Raw genomic sequence first — 16530 nt, forward strand, 5'->3', positions numbered from 1 at the left:
CACATCATCTACATACATAAATTTCTTTCTTTCTTTCCAGTTTGGATACGTTTTCTCTCTTTAACTGCTCTGGCCAGAACTTGCAGTGTTATGTTGAGTAGAAGATGTTAAAGTGGGCACCCTTTCCTTACTCCTGATCATACAGAAAAATGCATACTGTATCACCCTTGAGTATCATGCTTGGTGTGGGTTTTTCACTAATGGCTTTATGTTGAGATAGGTTCCTTCTATTCCCACATTTTAGTGTTTTTATCATGTTCCATACACAAATATAAAAAATTAATTTCTTGAGTGCAGAATATAAACAATAATGTACCAGCCAGGTTAGTAATGCATGATTGTGTCATGTTCTTCTTATTTTGATAGTCACATCAACTATACGGAACTAGGCAACGATACACGAAGTTCAGAATTTCTTCTTCTGGGACTTTCAGAGGAACCAGAATTGCAACCCTTCCTCTTTGGGCTGTTCCTGTCCATGTACTTGGTCACCATACTTGGGAATCTGCTCATCATCCTGGCTGTAAACTCTGACTCCCACCTCCACACGCCCATGTACTTCTTCCTCACCAACCTGTCCTTTGTAGACATCTGTGTCACTTCCACCACAGTCCCCAAGATGCTGGTGAATATACAAACACAGAGAAAGGTCATAACTTATGAAAGCTGTATCACGCAGATATACTTTTTCGTACTCTTTGTAGTTTTGGACAATTTCCTCCTGACTGTGATGGCATATGACCGCTTTGTAGCCATCTGTCACCCACTGTGCTACACAGTTATCATGAACCCCAAGTTCTGTGGGCTGCTGGTTCTGGTGTCCTGGATCGTGAGTGTCCTGAATTCCTTGTTACAAACCTTAATGGTGTTGCAGCTGTCCTTCTGTACAGGCATGGAAATCCCCCACTTTTTCTGTGAACTCAGTCAGATGATCCAACTTGCCTGTTCTGACACCTTTCTTAATGACATGGTAACGTGTTTTACAACTGTGCTGTTGGGTGGTGCTCCCCTGGCTGGGGTCCTTTACTCTTATTCTAAGATAGTTTCCTCCATACGTGGGATCTCATCAGCTCAGGGCAAGTATAAAGCATTTTCCACCTGTGCATCTCACCTGTCAGTTGTCTCCTTATTTTACTGTACAGTCCTAGGAGTGTACCTCAGCTCTGCTGCTACCCACAGCTCACTCTCAAGTGCCACAGCCTCGGTGATGTACACGGTGGTCACGCCCATGCTGAACCCCTTCATCTACAGCCTGAGGAACAGAGACATAAAGGAGGTTCTAAATGTATTTTTCAGAGGGAAGCCATAAAAAGGCCATTTCTTAAGAAGTACCAGTCATTGCAGGCTTACTGCTTAATAGCCTGAATTTGTGATTTTTTAACCAGATCATGAAAGAAGAACTTAATGCCTCTATTTATAGCCTAGAGTTTCAGTTTTTCTAAAGTTCAACTGCTTTATTGAATTTAAATAAGTCCCTGTGGTTAACTCTCTGCTCCTGATACCCAAGAGTTTTTCCTTTTTTTCTCCCTAGTTTCCAAAGTTAGTCCCCACCTTGAATCAGAACAATTGGGAAATTCCCATTTGCCTCATATAGTGATGAACGGTCCTAGTTTTATGGAATAAACTACATTTGGCAACTGAAGCCATGTATATAATTTTATCGTAGAGGAAATTGTGCGATCACAGGGTTTTTTTTTTTCACTCTGTGTCTGCCATTCCTTTATAGATTCTACCTTAAATGCTCTTCCTGATAATGTAGACATTAACATACTAGTTTGTTTTGTCACTAGTCGTGGGGTTTTAGGATCCTCGTTAGGATCCTGTTCTCTCTCTTATCAGCTCAGCATCCACAGTATCCCTGGCACAGAATAGTAAGGCAAAAATTCCTTATGAAAAACATGCTCTGCTCCAAGTGTAAAGTACAGAAAGACAAATTTGCATAAACCAAGTGACTAATATGGGGTTACTATCCGAGAAGACCTGAAAAAAATGATGACATAAAATTTTCAATCACGCCGTATTTTATTGCACAAAATCTGTTTTTGATGATGTATAACTACTTATTGAGGTGTGGGATATTTGGTGTCCATGTTTAAAGGGATTTATTAATTGGAGTGAAGAATCTAGTGGCAGATTTTATACTATTTCATTGGATGATACTGCTGTTTCTATTTGAAAATTTCTAGTGCTGCCTACAAATATTATGATTTCCATTGCCCTAAACTTAATATCTCCCCCTTTAAAAATGATGTCCTAAAAATGATAGAGTGAGTGAACAATATGTGTATTCACTCTCTCATTACGTTCTTTCACTTTTTTATGCTCTAAAATCTCTTCAATCCTCATGATCAAAGGATGACTCAGACAAGAGCTTGAATTCATGCCCAGTGATGTTCTGGGAATGGAGACTTGTGCCTGAGAGTCCTACAAGTTATCCGTGCAAAAACATACAGGTCTTTCCAATCTCTACCTGGAAGAGAAACTCAGTGATAGTACCTTTTTAATACAGTTACCTAAAATTAATGTGACTAACAAGGTCATTATGAATGCTCCCTTCAAATATCAGAACAAATGCCAAAAAAGAAGCAGCAGTAGGTTATTCTTAATATTCTCAGTATTATTTACATTGATTATTGTGTCAGTAAGCTATATGCTTACTGCATGACAAGCCATGCCAAAAGTAAATGTTTTAAGATAATGCTTTAAACATTTTTTTAAATATGAAATTTATTGTCAAATTGGTTTCCATACAACACCCAGGGCTCATCCCAACAGGTGCCCTCCTCAATGCCCATCACCCACCCTCCCCTCCCTCCCACCCCCCATCAACCCTCAGTTTGTTCTCAGTTTTCAAGAGTCTCTCATGTTTTGGCTCCCTCCCTCTCTAACCTTTTGTTTGTTTTTCCTTCCCCTCCCCCACGGTCTTCTGTTAAGTTTCTCAGGATCCACATAAGAGTGAAAACATACGGTACCTGTCTTTCTCTGTATGACTTATTTCACTTAGCATCACACTCTCTAGTTCCATCCATGTTGCTGCAAAAGGCCATATTTCATTCTTTCTCACTGCCAAGTAGGATTCCATTGTGTATATAAACAACAATTTCTTTATCCATTCATCAGTTGATGGACATTTAGGCTCTTTCCATCATTTGGCTATTGTTGAAAATGCTGCTATAAACATTGGGGTACAAGTGCCCCTATGCATCAGTACTCCTGGATCCCTTGGGTAAATTCCTAGCAGTGCTATTGCTGGGCCATAGGGTACATCTATTTTTAATTTTTGAGGAACCTCCACACTGTTTACCAGAGCGGCTGCACCAATTTGCATTCCCACCGGCAGTGCAAGAGGGTTCCCGTTCCTCCACATCCTCACCAGCATCTATAGTCTCCTGGTTTGTTCATTTTAGGCACTCTGACTGGCATGAGATGGTATCTCAGTGTGGTTTTAATTAGTATTTCCCTGAGGAGGAGTGACGTTGAGCATCTTTTCATGTGCCTGTTGGCCATCCGGATGTCTTCTTTAGAGAAGTGTCTATTCATGTTTTGTGACCATTTATCCACTGGGTTATTTGTTTTTTGGGTGCCGAGTTTGGTGAGCTCTTTTGGATACTAGCCCTTTGTCTGATATGTCATTTGCAAATATCTTTTCCCATTCCGTTGGTTACCTTTTAGTTTTGTTGACTGTTTCCTTTGCAGTGCGGAAGATTTTTATCTTTTTATCTTTTATCTTTTATCTTTTTTAGATTTTTAAATATATGTTTTAGTTAGTTAATATGTAGTGCACTATTGGTTCTGAAGTAGAATTCAGTGATTCATCACTTACATACAACACCCAGTGGTCACCACAACAAGTTCCCTCCTTAGTACCCATTACCCATCTAGCCCATCTCTCACCCACCTCCCTCTGTCAACCCAGAGGTTGTTCTCTATCATTAAGAGCCTCTTCTGGTTTGTTTGCCTCTCTTCCCTCTCCCTTATGTTCATATGTTTTGTTTCTTAAATTCCACACAGGAGTGAAATCATATGATCTTACTCTTGTCCTTACTGACTTATTTCAGTCAGCATAATACATTCTAGCTCCATCCATCACATGGGGGTCTGTATTGGGGAAGTCTTTTGGTCTCTGTTGGTCTCCTCATGAGGTGGTGGTCAGCTGTGGGTCAGCTGGAGGAGCTCTGTTAATCTTGGCTGTGTTCTCACATATGGGGGCTTGCTGGTGATAGGCTGGTCTAGGCTGGCTTTCATTAGAGCAACAGGGCTCTGCTCCACGTGATTTCTCTTCTTACAGCAGGCTAGCTTGGACTTGTTTCCATGGCAGAGACAGGGTTCCAAGAGCGCAGCAGAAACACACCAAGGACCCTTCAGACACACTGTCATTTTCACCATACACTCTTAGCCAAGGCAAATAAAATACTAAATTCAGTCCAGATTCGAAAGTGGAGAAATCGACCCCACCTCTCAATGGGAGGAGCTTCCCAATCACATTGCAAAGTACACGGATACAGAGATAAGTGGTGAATTGGGTCCACCTCTGCAAAAGGTCTACCATAAGTGTAGTTTTCAATTCAATAAAGTTTATTGGTGTGGGGCAGAAAATCAACACACAAAACAATATAGTGCAGTACAATATAGTGATTCAACCATTCAATACATTACTCATTGCTCATCACTGTGAGTGTGCTCTTAAGGATTGAGTCTATAGGATTTTCTTTACTTTTTTTTCAATGTTTATTGATTTTTGAGAGACAGAGAGAGACAGATCATGAATGGGGGAGGGGCAGAGAAAAAGGAAGACACAGAGTCCAAAGCAGTCTCCAGGGTCTGAGCTGTCAGCATACAGCCCGATGCAGTACTCAAACTCATGAACCCTGAGATCATGACTTGAGCCAAAGTCGGACTCTTAACCAACTGAACCACCCAGGTGCCCTGACTTTACAGGGTTTTCTATATTCAGTTCGTATCATCCTTGAATAAAGACAATTTTACTTCTTTCTTTCTGATTTGTAATCCAGTGAAGAAATGGGTGGAAGACATGAATAGACACTTTTCCAAAGAAGACATCTGGGTGCTTTTTACTTTCTCAATCTTTCCTGATTGTTCTAGCTAGGACATGAAGGATTAAGTTGAATAGGAGCAGTGAGAGTGGACCCCCTTGTGTTGCTGCTGATCTCAGAAGAGATATTTTCTAATCTTTCACCACTGTGTACAATGTTATTGTGGGTTTATCATATACAGCCTTTTGCTTTTTTTGTTGAGGTGTGTTCCTCTTATACCCAGTTTGTCAAAGATTTTTTAAAAAATCATTAAAGGATGCTGTATTTTGTCAGATGCTTTTCTGCATGTATTGAAATGATCATATGATTGTTATATTTCACCCTATGAATGGGGTGTATCATATTTAGTGATTTGTTTGTGCTCAACAATCCCTGTACCCCAGGGATAAATCCCACTTGATCATGGCATAAAATCCCTTCAATGTGTTGTTTGATTCATTTTGCTAGTATTTTTCAAAAATTTTGTGTCTGTGTTCATCAGGGACACTGGTCTATAGTTTTATTTTTTTGTACTGGCCTTTTCTGACTTTGGTATTAAGGCAAATCTGGCCTTGGAAAATGAGGTTGAAACGTGTCTTCCTCTCTAGTTTCTGGAAGGGTTTGAGAAGAATTTGTCATTAATTCTTCTTTACATGAATGGTAGAATTCACCTATGAAGGTCTCTGCTCACAGGCTTTTGTTGCTGGGAGATTTTTGATTACTAATTTAATACCCTTACTCATTATTGGTCTGTTCATATTTCCTATATCTTCCTGATTTTGTCTTGGTAAATTGTATGTTTTTAGGGATTTATCCATTTTTTTTCTAGGTTGTCCAAATTGTTGGAATGAGATCATTCATAGTAGTCTCCTATTATTCTTTGCATTTCTATGATATTGGTTGTAAGGTATAATATTTTACTGCTGAGTATATTTATTTAAGCCTTCTCCTCCTTTTTTTGTCTACCTAAGGGCTTGTCAATTTTGCTTCACTTTAAAAAATTGGCTCTTCACTTTGTTAATCTTTTCTATTGGTTTTCTGGTCTATATATCATTTATGTATTCTCTGATATTTATTTCTTTTCCTCTGTTGATTTGGACTTAGTTGGTGCTTCTTTTTCCAGGCCTTTGAATCAAAGTTTAGGTTATTTACTTAAGGTCTTTTTATTTGTCTTAATGTAGGCATTTATTGCTATAAACTTCTCTATTGGAGCTGCTTTTGTAACATACCATAAATTGTGATATGCGTTGATTCCATTTTCATTTGATTCATGATTTTTAAATTTCAGTTTTCATTTCTTCTTTCACCCATCAGCCACTCACAAGTGCATGGTTTAAATCCCACAAACTTGTGACCATCTCAGGTATCTGTACTTTTACATTAACTACAGCATTATTCAGGATAGCCACGATTTGGAAACAGCCCAGCATCCATCAACAGATGAATTAATAATGATGGCATATCTATCAGTGGAGTTCAGCAATAATAAATGAAGACATTTTTTCCTTGCTCAACCGTGAATGGACCCCAAGGGCATTATGCTAAGTGACATAGACAGAGAAAGACAAATACTGTATGATCTCACTTATATGTGAAATATAAAAATCTGAACCATAGAAACAGAGAGTAGGTTGATGTTTGATAGTGGCTGGGGTTTGGGGAAATGAGAAGATGTTAGTGAAAGTCTATAAACCTTCAGTTATAAGATGAATAAGTTCTGGGGACTTAATGTACAACATGGCTATTATGATTAACTCTATTGTGTTGTATACTTGAAAGTTGCTAATAGAGTATATAGTAAGTGTTCTTACAACAAAAAGAAGTGGTAACTATGTGAAGTGATGGATGTGTTCACTGACCTATTATGGTGATCATTTCACAACATATATGTACATGAAATCACCAAGTTGTATGCTTAAATTCCCACAATTTATATGTCAATTAAATTTCAATAAGGCTGGAAAAATGAAGAAAAACATTCCTATGTCTCTGTCTTCCATTGCATTTCAAATGTCACCTCATCCTAGGGGAATTATACCCATAAAAATGATACCAGAGTGGAAACTATTATGAGTATTTCAATGGTGAGGTCTATCAATAGGAAAACAGTATCTACAGAAGGATTCTGTGAAGATAGTATCAGTGATAGAACGCTTGTGAGCTCCATTAATCAATGAAATAGATATAAGGTCCCTGGTATCTCTGAGCCATCTGGAAAGTAAACCTTTTATTTATTTGATCTTTCCTTATACTAGGAAAGGTGATGTATAGGCAAGAGGCATGGAGGAAATATTTACAACCTGACCCTCTGGAGTAGAATTTCCATAACTGCTCATTAGACGCCTAATTCATTCTCACTGTCTTCTCTTAGATCATTCCACTGCTGAATGTGGATTGGAAATAAACCTTTTGAATTGAAATTAACAGCAGCAGTAGACTGTTTGCAGAGATGGCCCCAAGTCCTGGTCTTTCTCTGTAGTCATATCTTTGGCAATGTGCGCAGTACCTTCCATCAGGAGGTGGAGACTATTCTTCCATCTTTGATTCTGGATGGATTAGAACTTTTTATTTACTGTGGCCAACAGAATATGATAGAAGTGGCAGTGGACCTTAGAGGCCCTGTGAATTTCTGCTGCTCTCTCTTGAAATACTGCTCTGAAAAGAGAATAAAACCAGATGGGCTGCCAGAAGAAGTGAAGACATGTGGAGCACAGCCCAGTTGTCCAAGCCAAGGCCACTCTGATCAGCCACAGCTAGCTAGCCAAGACCCAAACCCTGGCAAGATCAGCAGAGCCTTCCCAGGTGACACAAAACCTGATTCAAGATCCTTGAGGACATCAACAGAGATTAGAACAACTCATCACCATATAATTCTACTTGATACTAAAGATATTCTACCAAGCCATTTGTTTTCAGGATGGTTTGCTATTCAGCAACATTCATGATTATTTTGTTATTCAAATTTATTTTGGATGACTATTAAAAAAATCCTCTCCATTGAAGATTCTATTCAGGTAACCAGTAGAGGTTGGAAGGACAGGCATTTTTGTGGAGAAAAAACGGTGACCTGGAATCACATAAGTGGGCAGGAATTCAAGCTCTCTTCTGTCTTGCAGAGACATCTTAATTTTAGCCCAAATGCGATTCATTTTTGGCATTGACCTCCCGACTTGGAAGAGTAGAAATTTTTTTCTTTTAAACCCTTAGTGTGGTAACTGGATATAGCAGCAATGGTAAATAACAAAGACACTTATCCAATAAATGTTTTAAATGATTTTTAAGAGAGAGAGGGAGAGAGAGAGAGGGACAGAGAGAGAGAGAGAGAGAGAGAGAGAATGCAAGTGGGGGGAGGGGCATAGAGAGAGGGAGAAACAGAATCCAAAGCAGGCTCCAGGCTCTGAACTATCAACAGAGAGCCCAACGCAGGGCTCAAGCTCACATACTACAAGATCATTACCTAAGTTGAAGTTGGACACTTGACTGACTGAGCCACCCAGATGCCCCAATTTTTTTAATAAAAGTAATTTAAGCCTCTCAACTCATTCACTTAGCTTTCTTGGATAAAGGCATTGTGTGTTGAAACCCTACTTAAGTAGAAGAAACAAAATAAGGTCAGTTTGGGGGATATTCAGCCTATTGCTTGGTTCAGAGAATGTCTCCTTGCATAAATGTAAATATGGTTCTGTCTTTGAGGCCTCTGGGCATTAAGATAGGAAAAGCCATATATCATTAACTTATGGCTACCTGTTCTATTATAATTTATTTTGCCTAAATTTCTACATTCCTTGAATTCCATGTTAATGAAAACCTCCATTCTCTTCCTTTCTTTACCCTCCAAGTTTCTTTCAAGCTTGCTTTCAACACAGCAGATAGGTTGCAATGATTTCTAATGACTCTTTTATACTCTTATATCAATAAGAGTCATGGCCAAGAGTAGACTTTCATAGGAGTAGTATAACTCATGACTGGGGTTTTTTTTTTTTTGGTCAAACAAAATAAAAAATACTATGATATAGTTTATTTGAGAAGAAATTATTCGTAACAGATCCATGTAGTCCTTTGAAATGAGTGAGAATTCCAAATATTTCGCATCAAAGGTGAGGAATCACATTGGGAGAGTAGGAAAATGACAAAGGGAAAATCTTTTAGATATAAGAGATATCAAAAAGCTTAGCATAGGGAGTTACATAAATTGTACACAGATGTTGAAATTAAAAAAAAAAAATAGAAATTCCAGGAAAAAAAATAGAAGAGGCATGTTCCACTCCCACAATCTGATCAAAGAATCTCAACATTTGGGTCAGACTTTGGACCCTGCAATCATGGGTACTTTTCAGCACAAGACAATTGGCCCTTTTATAGCTGCCATACCAGAGAATCTCGTCAGAGGAACTAATGTCTTTATTCCTCAGGCTATAGATGAAGGGGTTCAGCATGGGTGTGACCACCGTGTACATCACTGAGGCTGTTGCACTTGAGTGGGAGCTCTGGGTAGCAGCAGAGCTGAGGTACACTCCTAGGCTTGTACAGTAAAATAAAGAGACCACTGAAAGATGAGATGCACAGGTGGAAAATGCTTTATACTTGCCCTGAGCTGATGAAATCCCACGTATGAAGGAAATTATCTTATAGTAAGAATAAAGGATCCCAAAAAAGGGACCACCAGCCAGCAGCATAGCTCCAAAATACACCACCATGTTATTGAGAAAGGTGTCAGGACAGGCAAGTTGGATCATCGGATTGAGCTCACAGAAAAAGTGGGGGATTTCCAAGACTGTACAGAAGGACAGCTGCAACACCATTAAGCTTTCTAACAAGGAATGCAGAGCACTCAGGATCCAGGACACCAGGACCAGGAGTCCACAGAGCCAGGAGTTCATAATGACCATGTAGTTTAGTGGGTGACAGATGGCCACAAACCTGTCGTAGGCCATCACATTCAGGAGAAAGTCATCCAACCCTGCAAAGGTTATGAAAAAGTTCATTTGTGTGATACAGTCCTCATAGGTTATGACTTTGGTCTGGGTCTGGATGTTCCAGAGCATCTTCGGGACGGTGGTGCAGGTGAAGCAGATGTCTACAAAGGACAGGTTGGCCAGGAAGAAGTACATGGGGGTGTGGAGGTGGGAGTCAGAGCTAATGGCCAGGAGGATGAGCAGGTTCCCAAACACAGTGATCAGGTACATGGAGAGGAAAAGCTCAAATACGAGAGGCTGCAGTTCTGTTTCTTCTGAAAATCCCATAAGAAGAAATTCTGAAATTCCTATATCGTTTCCTGGGTCCACGTGGTGGAGGTGACTACCAATAAAGGGGAAAATAACATGACTAATTTTCACATCAATAGACATGGCTCACATTGTTGAAATGCTACAATTTACATTTTCCAGTCAAGAAAGTTATTTCAATATTTTGTGAATGGATGGGTGCTCTGGAGGGGATCCCCATTTCCTCTCTTATTAGGAATTTTCATCCCAACATCAGATGTTCCCCAAAAGGCTGGGTATTGTGCAGTTTTAATAAGAAATTATCTCATGCATTTGAGGAATATATAGACCATCAACCATGTTTTCAGCATTTCCAAGTCATAAAGTAGACGGTGCTGAAAAGCAAAGGTACCTATTAATCATTGCTGGTGATAGGATATACACGTATATAAAAATTAAATAATCCTGAGATGTGGACTGAAGCTATGAAGAAAATGAAGGCAAGTCAAAAGAAAGAGTGGATGGGCTGTTATGTTGGGTGTTCAGTCAAGATTGACTAAGAAGGTGACATTTGAACAGAGACCTCAAGGAAGAGAGAGTGCAAGACAGGTCTTCCTGGCAGGAGGAAGGACAGTGCAAAGGCCCTGCGGAAACACTTTTTTTCAGAAAATCAAGGCTCAGAAGGAAGCCAGTGTAATGGCGGGGAGTTGAAAAGAGGGAGAGTGATGAGAGGTATTGGCAGTGAATTTTGTGGATCCATGTGGCCTCGCAGCTGCTTAAAATTCAAGACACAGGGAGCTCCTTGTCCACACTATGTACCTCTTGCACTTTGTTAATCTGGTTGTAAAGCATCCTGTCAACTGAACATCCCTTGTCAGTATCATCTGTTGATGGAGTCTGACCTGTGTATTATAGGGTCAACCTGGAATAGAGGCGCCTATAAACACCTGCTCTGAGACCTGCTCTCACTGCACACACACACACACACACACACACACACACACACTGCACCATATCCTCCTGGTGTGTGTTACTTGTATGTCTTCACCTCCCCCTGCCTGCCCCAACACACTTTTTAGGATATGAATGCATACACATCATATTACCTTTCCCAGAAGGAAAGTAGAAATAGTACCAGAAAGTCCTATTCATTGCTTCCTAAGGACAAATAATCCTGGGGCTCCATTTTGGAATGGTCTTCTGGCCTGTACATAAAGAAAAATTAAAAAATTGTGTTCAACGAACAGAGACAGAGACAGAGAGAGGGAGTGATGTTGGTGGCCTCCAATCCTAATTATATCGCATTTACACCCAGCAAAAATAATTAAAGGGCAAAAATAAATTTCTCTAAAGGAAAAAAGTAGCGACATCTTTATGACGTGAACATCACAGATCGAACATCGCAAGAGAATAAACCAACACGTCTCATAATTTGGGCATTTTTATTGGCAGAGAGCAGACTTGACTTTCCTGTGTTTATTCCATATTCATTTGATTAATCAGTTTTTATATGGCCAAATAGAGGATGAGGTAAGCCTCTTTGCCACTTGTCTTACGTGGCATTTTTTTGGTGTGTATTTGATGTTCTTATGCTTTGAATTTTAGTCGCTTTCTTGACAAGTCTGACGAGCACAACTAGTCATGGTTCTGTTCCTTGTCCAACAGGTAACGTGCTCTCCAGACCCTATGAAATCCTAAACACCCCATGACAATCTATCCCCTAACTCTGAATAAGCTTCATGCAATTTACCCAAGTACGTTATTTTGGACTCACATTTATTTTTACTGCACTCCTGTGTGTCATTGTGACGTGATTACCAAAGGAGCAGGAACGTCTGCTCATCTTCCCTTTACCAAAAGTATGTGATGTATATGCACTTATATAGAAACGGATTCATGAAAATGAGACATTATGAAATACAAAGAACGACAGACAGAATAAAACCAGGTTAAAGAGCAGTTTCAGTACAACCATGTTACACAAAACTGAATGAAGTTTTGAGCAGTAACTGAAACATGATCTACAGGACCAGTAAGTCAACAAAATCAACATAGAAAAATAATAAAATTCCCCAAGACCTGGATAAAAAAAAGAGTATAGCATATAAAGCTCTTAAAAATTTCTGGCACCATAGCAGATGCTCTTTCAGTATTAATTCAATGAGTCAGGAATTAGGTCTCATTATATATGGACATTTAATACTTGACAAAGCTGCATTTAAGTGTCGTCGGAAAAGACTGGATTGTTGAGTGAAAGCTGGCACGAAGGCTTTCTACGTGGAAGGAAGTGTGATGCTTGCTTATTTCACACATCTCACCAAAAATCCAAAAGAGTAAGTAAACCCCCAGTGTAAGAGTAACCATTCCATTTTAGATGCAGATCTAGAAAATTACATATAAAATCTACTGGTGGGAAAATCATCATTTGTAAGGCAAGAAAAAAAACTCAGAAGGTAGAAGATACATACATTTCACTAAATGAATTTTAAAACTATCTTATGGGCCAAAAGACCTAACTAAAAGTCAATAGAGAAGCTGTGATTTACAGCAATTATTTCAAATGTTCATAATTATAGATAAATAGATATATAATATATATAATATAATATAATATAATATAATATAATATAATATATATGATATATATGATATATTATATATAATATATATAATATATAATATATAATATAATATAATATAATATAAATTTATAGATAAATTATAGATAAATAAATTAAAGATAAATAGATAAATATAGATATAATATGTGGACATATAATAATAATAGGCAAATTAAATCAAATATGTGAATCTTTAATTGAGCTCACTAATAGTTTTAAGAATCAACAAGTAATCTCTTTCACACTGATCATCTTGTGAAAATACTCAAAGGGCTGTCCCACAGATTGGGATCAGAATTTTTAAACAAGTAGCAAAAAGGCACTTTTTATTTTATTTTATTTTTTTAATTTACATCCAAGTTAGTTAGCATGTAGTGCAACAATGATTTCAGGAGTAGATTCCTTGATGCCCTTTACCCACTGAGCCCATCCGCCCTCCCACAACCCCTCCAGTAACCCTCTGTTTGTTGTCCATATTTAATAGTCTCTTATGTTTTGTTCCCCCTCCTTGTTTTTATATTATTTTTGCTTCCTTTCCCTCGTGTTCATCTGTTCTGTGTCTTAAAGCCCTCATATCAGTGAAGTCATATGATATTTGTCTTTGTCTGGCTAATTTCGCTTAGCATAATACCCTCTAGTTCCATCCACCTAGTTGCAAATGGCAAGATTGCGTTCTTTTTGATTGCCGAGAAATGCTCCATTGTATATATACACCACATCTTCTTTATCCATTCATCCATCAATGGACATTTGGGCTCTTTCCATACTTTGGCTATTGTTGATAGTGCTGCTATAAACATAAACATGGGGGTGCATGTGTACCTTAAAAAGAGCACACCTGTATCCCGTGGATAAATGCCTAGTAGTGAAATTTCTGGGTCTAGGGTAGTTCTATTTTTAGTTTTTTGAGGAACCTCCATACTGTTTTCCAGAGTGGCTGCACCAACTTGCATTCCCACCAACAATGCAAAAGAGATCCTCTTTCTCTGCATCCTTGCCAACATCTGGTGTTGCCTGAGTTGTTAATGTTAGCCACTCTGACAGGTGTGAGGTGGTATCTCATTGTGGTTTTGATTTGTATTTCCTTTATAATGAGTGATGTTGAGCATCTTTTCATATGCTGGTGGCCATCTGGATGTCTTCTTTGGAGAAGTGTCTATTCATGTCTTTTGCCCATTTCTTCACTGGATTATTTGTTTTTTGGGTGTTGAGTTTGATAAGTTCTTTATAGATTTTTGGATACTAACCTTTTATCTGATATGTCGTTTGCAAATATCTTCTCCCATTCTGTTGGTTGTCTTTTAGTTTTGCTGATTTTTTCCTTTGCTGTGCAGAAGATTTTTATTTTATTTTATTTTTTATTTTTAAAAATTTACATCCAAATTAGTTAGCATATACTGCAACAATGATTTCAGGAGTAGATTCCTTAATGCTCCTTACCCATTTAGCTCATTCCCCCTCCCAAAACCCCTCCAGTGACCCTCAGTTTGTTCTCCATATTTATGAGTCTCTTCTGTTTTGTCCCCCTCCCTGTTTTTATATTATTTTTGTTCCCAGAAGCTTTTTATATTGATGAGGTCCCAATAGTTCATTTTTGCTTTTGTTTCCCTTGCCTCCAGACACGTGTTGAGTAAGAAGTTGCTGCGGCCAAGGTCAAGGAGGTTTTTGCCTGCTTTCTCCTTGAGGATTTTGATGGCTTCCTGTCTTACATTGAGGTCTTTCATCCATTTTGAGTTTTTTGTTGTTTTTTTTTGTCTGGTGTAAGAAAGTGGTCCAGGTTAATTTTTCTGCATGTTGCTGTCCAGTTTTCCCAGCACCACTTGCTGAAGAGACTGTCTTTATTCCATTGGATATTCTTTCCTGCTTTGTCAAGGCCATAGGTTTGTGGGTCCATTTATGGGTTCTCTACTCTGTTCCATTGATTTGAGTGTCTGTTCTTGTGCCAGTCCCACACTGTCTTCATGATTACAGCTTTGTAAAACATCTTGAATTCTGAGATTGTGATGCCTCCTGCTTTGGTTTTCTTTTTCAAGATTGCTTTGGCTATTTGGGGTCTTTTCTGGTTCCATACAAATTTCAGGATTGTTTGTTCTATCTCTGTGAAGAATGCTGGTGTTACTTTGATAGGGAATGCATTGGATGTGTAGATGGCTTTGTGTAGTATTGACATTTTAACAATATTTGTTCTTCCTATCCAGGAGCATGGAATCTTTTTCCATTTTTTTGTGTTGTCTTCAATTTCTTTCATGAGCTTTCTATAGTCTTCAGTGTATGGATTTTTCACCTCTTTGGTTAGATTTATTCTTAGGTATTTTATAGGTTTTGGTGCAATTGTAAATGGGATCGATTCCTTGATTTCCCTTTCTATTGCTTTATTGTTGGTGTATAGGAATGCAATTGATTTCTGTGCATTGGTTTTATATCCTGCAGCTTTGCCAAATTCATGAATCAGTTCTAGCAGTTTTTGGTGGAATCTTTTGTGTTTTCCATATAAAGTATCATGTCATCTGTGAAGAGTGAAAGTTTGACCCCTCTTGGCTGATTTGGATGCCTTTTTTTTGTGTGTTGTCTGATGGCTGAGGCTAGGACTTCCAACACTATTTTGAATAACAATGATGAGAGTGGACATCCCTGTCTTGTCCCTGACCTTAGGGGGAAAGCTCTCAGTTTTTCCCCATTGAGGATGATATTAGCATTGGGTCTTTCATATATGGCTTTTATGATCTTGAGATATGATCCTTCTGTTCCTATTTTCCTGAGGGTTTTTATCAAGAAATGATGCTGTATTTTATCAAATGCTTTCTCTGCATCTATTGAGATGATCATATGGTTCTTGTCCTGTCTTTTTTTTGATGTGATGAATCACATTGGTTGTTTTGTGGATATTGAATCAGCCCTGCATCCCAGGTATAAATCCCACTTGTTCATGGTGAATAATTTTTTAATGTATTGTTGGATCCAGTTGGCCAATAACTTGTTGAGGATTTTTGCATTGATATTCATCAAAAAAGGAGCCAGCATTACATTAGTGGATTGGAGACAAGTCCATGAGGAATTGTTAAGAAAGAAGGAAAAGGGACACAAGGTAGAAGAAAAGCCTGCACTGAAATATAAAGAGCATTCATGATGTGCATAGGATCTTACTGAAACATTTGTATGAAAGTGTATGAATAGGAATTCATGCATAAAATGGAAGAGAAATTTTATAAGACTTCTGGAACAAAGAAAATCAGTGAGAATAACATTTGGTAAACAACTATATTGAATGAAAACAACAAAATTGAATGAATATGTGCTACTAACTTACATAAAGACCTACAAGAACAATAACCTAATGATACCAACATTGGTCACTAATTCAAGGGCAGATGGCCAAAGACTTGGAAATGAAAAAGTATATCAGAAGGGCATTTACAACGTGGGGAAGAAGCAGTAAGTAAGTTGTGATTTCATCTTACACAAAGATACACAGATTCATATAGACTTCTAGAATGGAAAGGTGATCTTTAGTCAAATGATGAAGAAAAATACCTTCCAGATGATGGCCAAAGGTGATGCAACTTTCAGAAATAGATCTACTCCCCAAATGCCAAGAAGACCAATAAGGAATAACAAAGATATGAAAACAAGTCAGAAACATGCCTAAAGGGTAATTTATTATGGCTAAGAATG

The 16530-nt window shown here is 38.3% G+C and overlaps 2 protein-coding genes across 2 annotated transcripts; one reads left to right on the top strand and one right to left on the bottom strand.

Moving 5' to 3' along the window:
- Positions 1-373: 373 nt before the first annotated feature.
- Positions 374-1309, top strand: LOC122214075 (olfactory receptor-like protein OLF4). The gene has a single exon (XM_042928717.1). The coding sequence runs from the start codon at positions 479-481 to the stop codon at positions 1307-1309; it is 831 nt and encodes a 276-aa protein (XP_042784651.1). The 5' UTR covers positions 374-478.
- Positions 1310-9366: 8057 nt separating this feature from the next.
- LOC122213080 (olfactory receptor-like protein OLF4) lies at positions 9367-10381 on the bottom strand. The gene is given in 2 exon segments (XM_042927286.1): positions 9367-9421; positions 9423-10381. Coding segments are annotated over 2 exon segments (1014 nt in total).
- Between the last annotated feature and the right edge of the window lie 6149 nt (positions 10382-16530).

This window comes from Panthera leo, chromosome A2, assembly GCF_018350215.1.
Source record: "Panthera leo isolate Ple1 chromosome A2, P.leo_Ple1_pat1.1, whole genome shotgun sequence".
NCBI lineage: Eukaryota > Metazoa > Chordata > Mammalia > Carnivora > Felidae > Panthera > Panthera leo.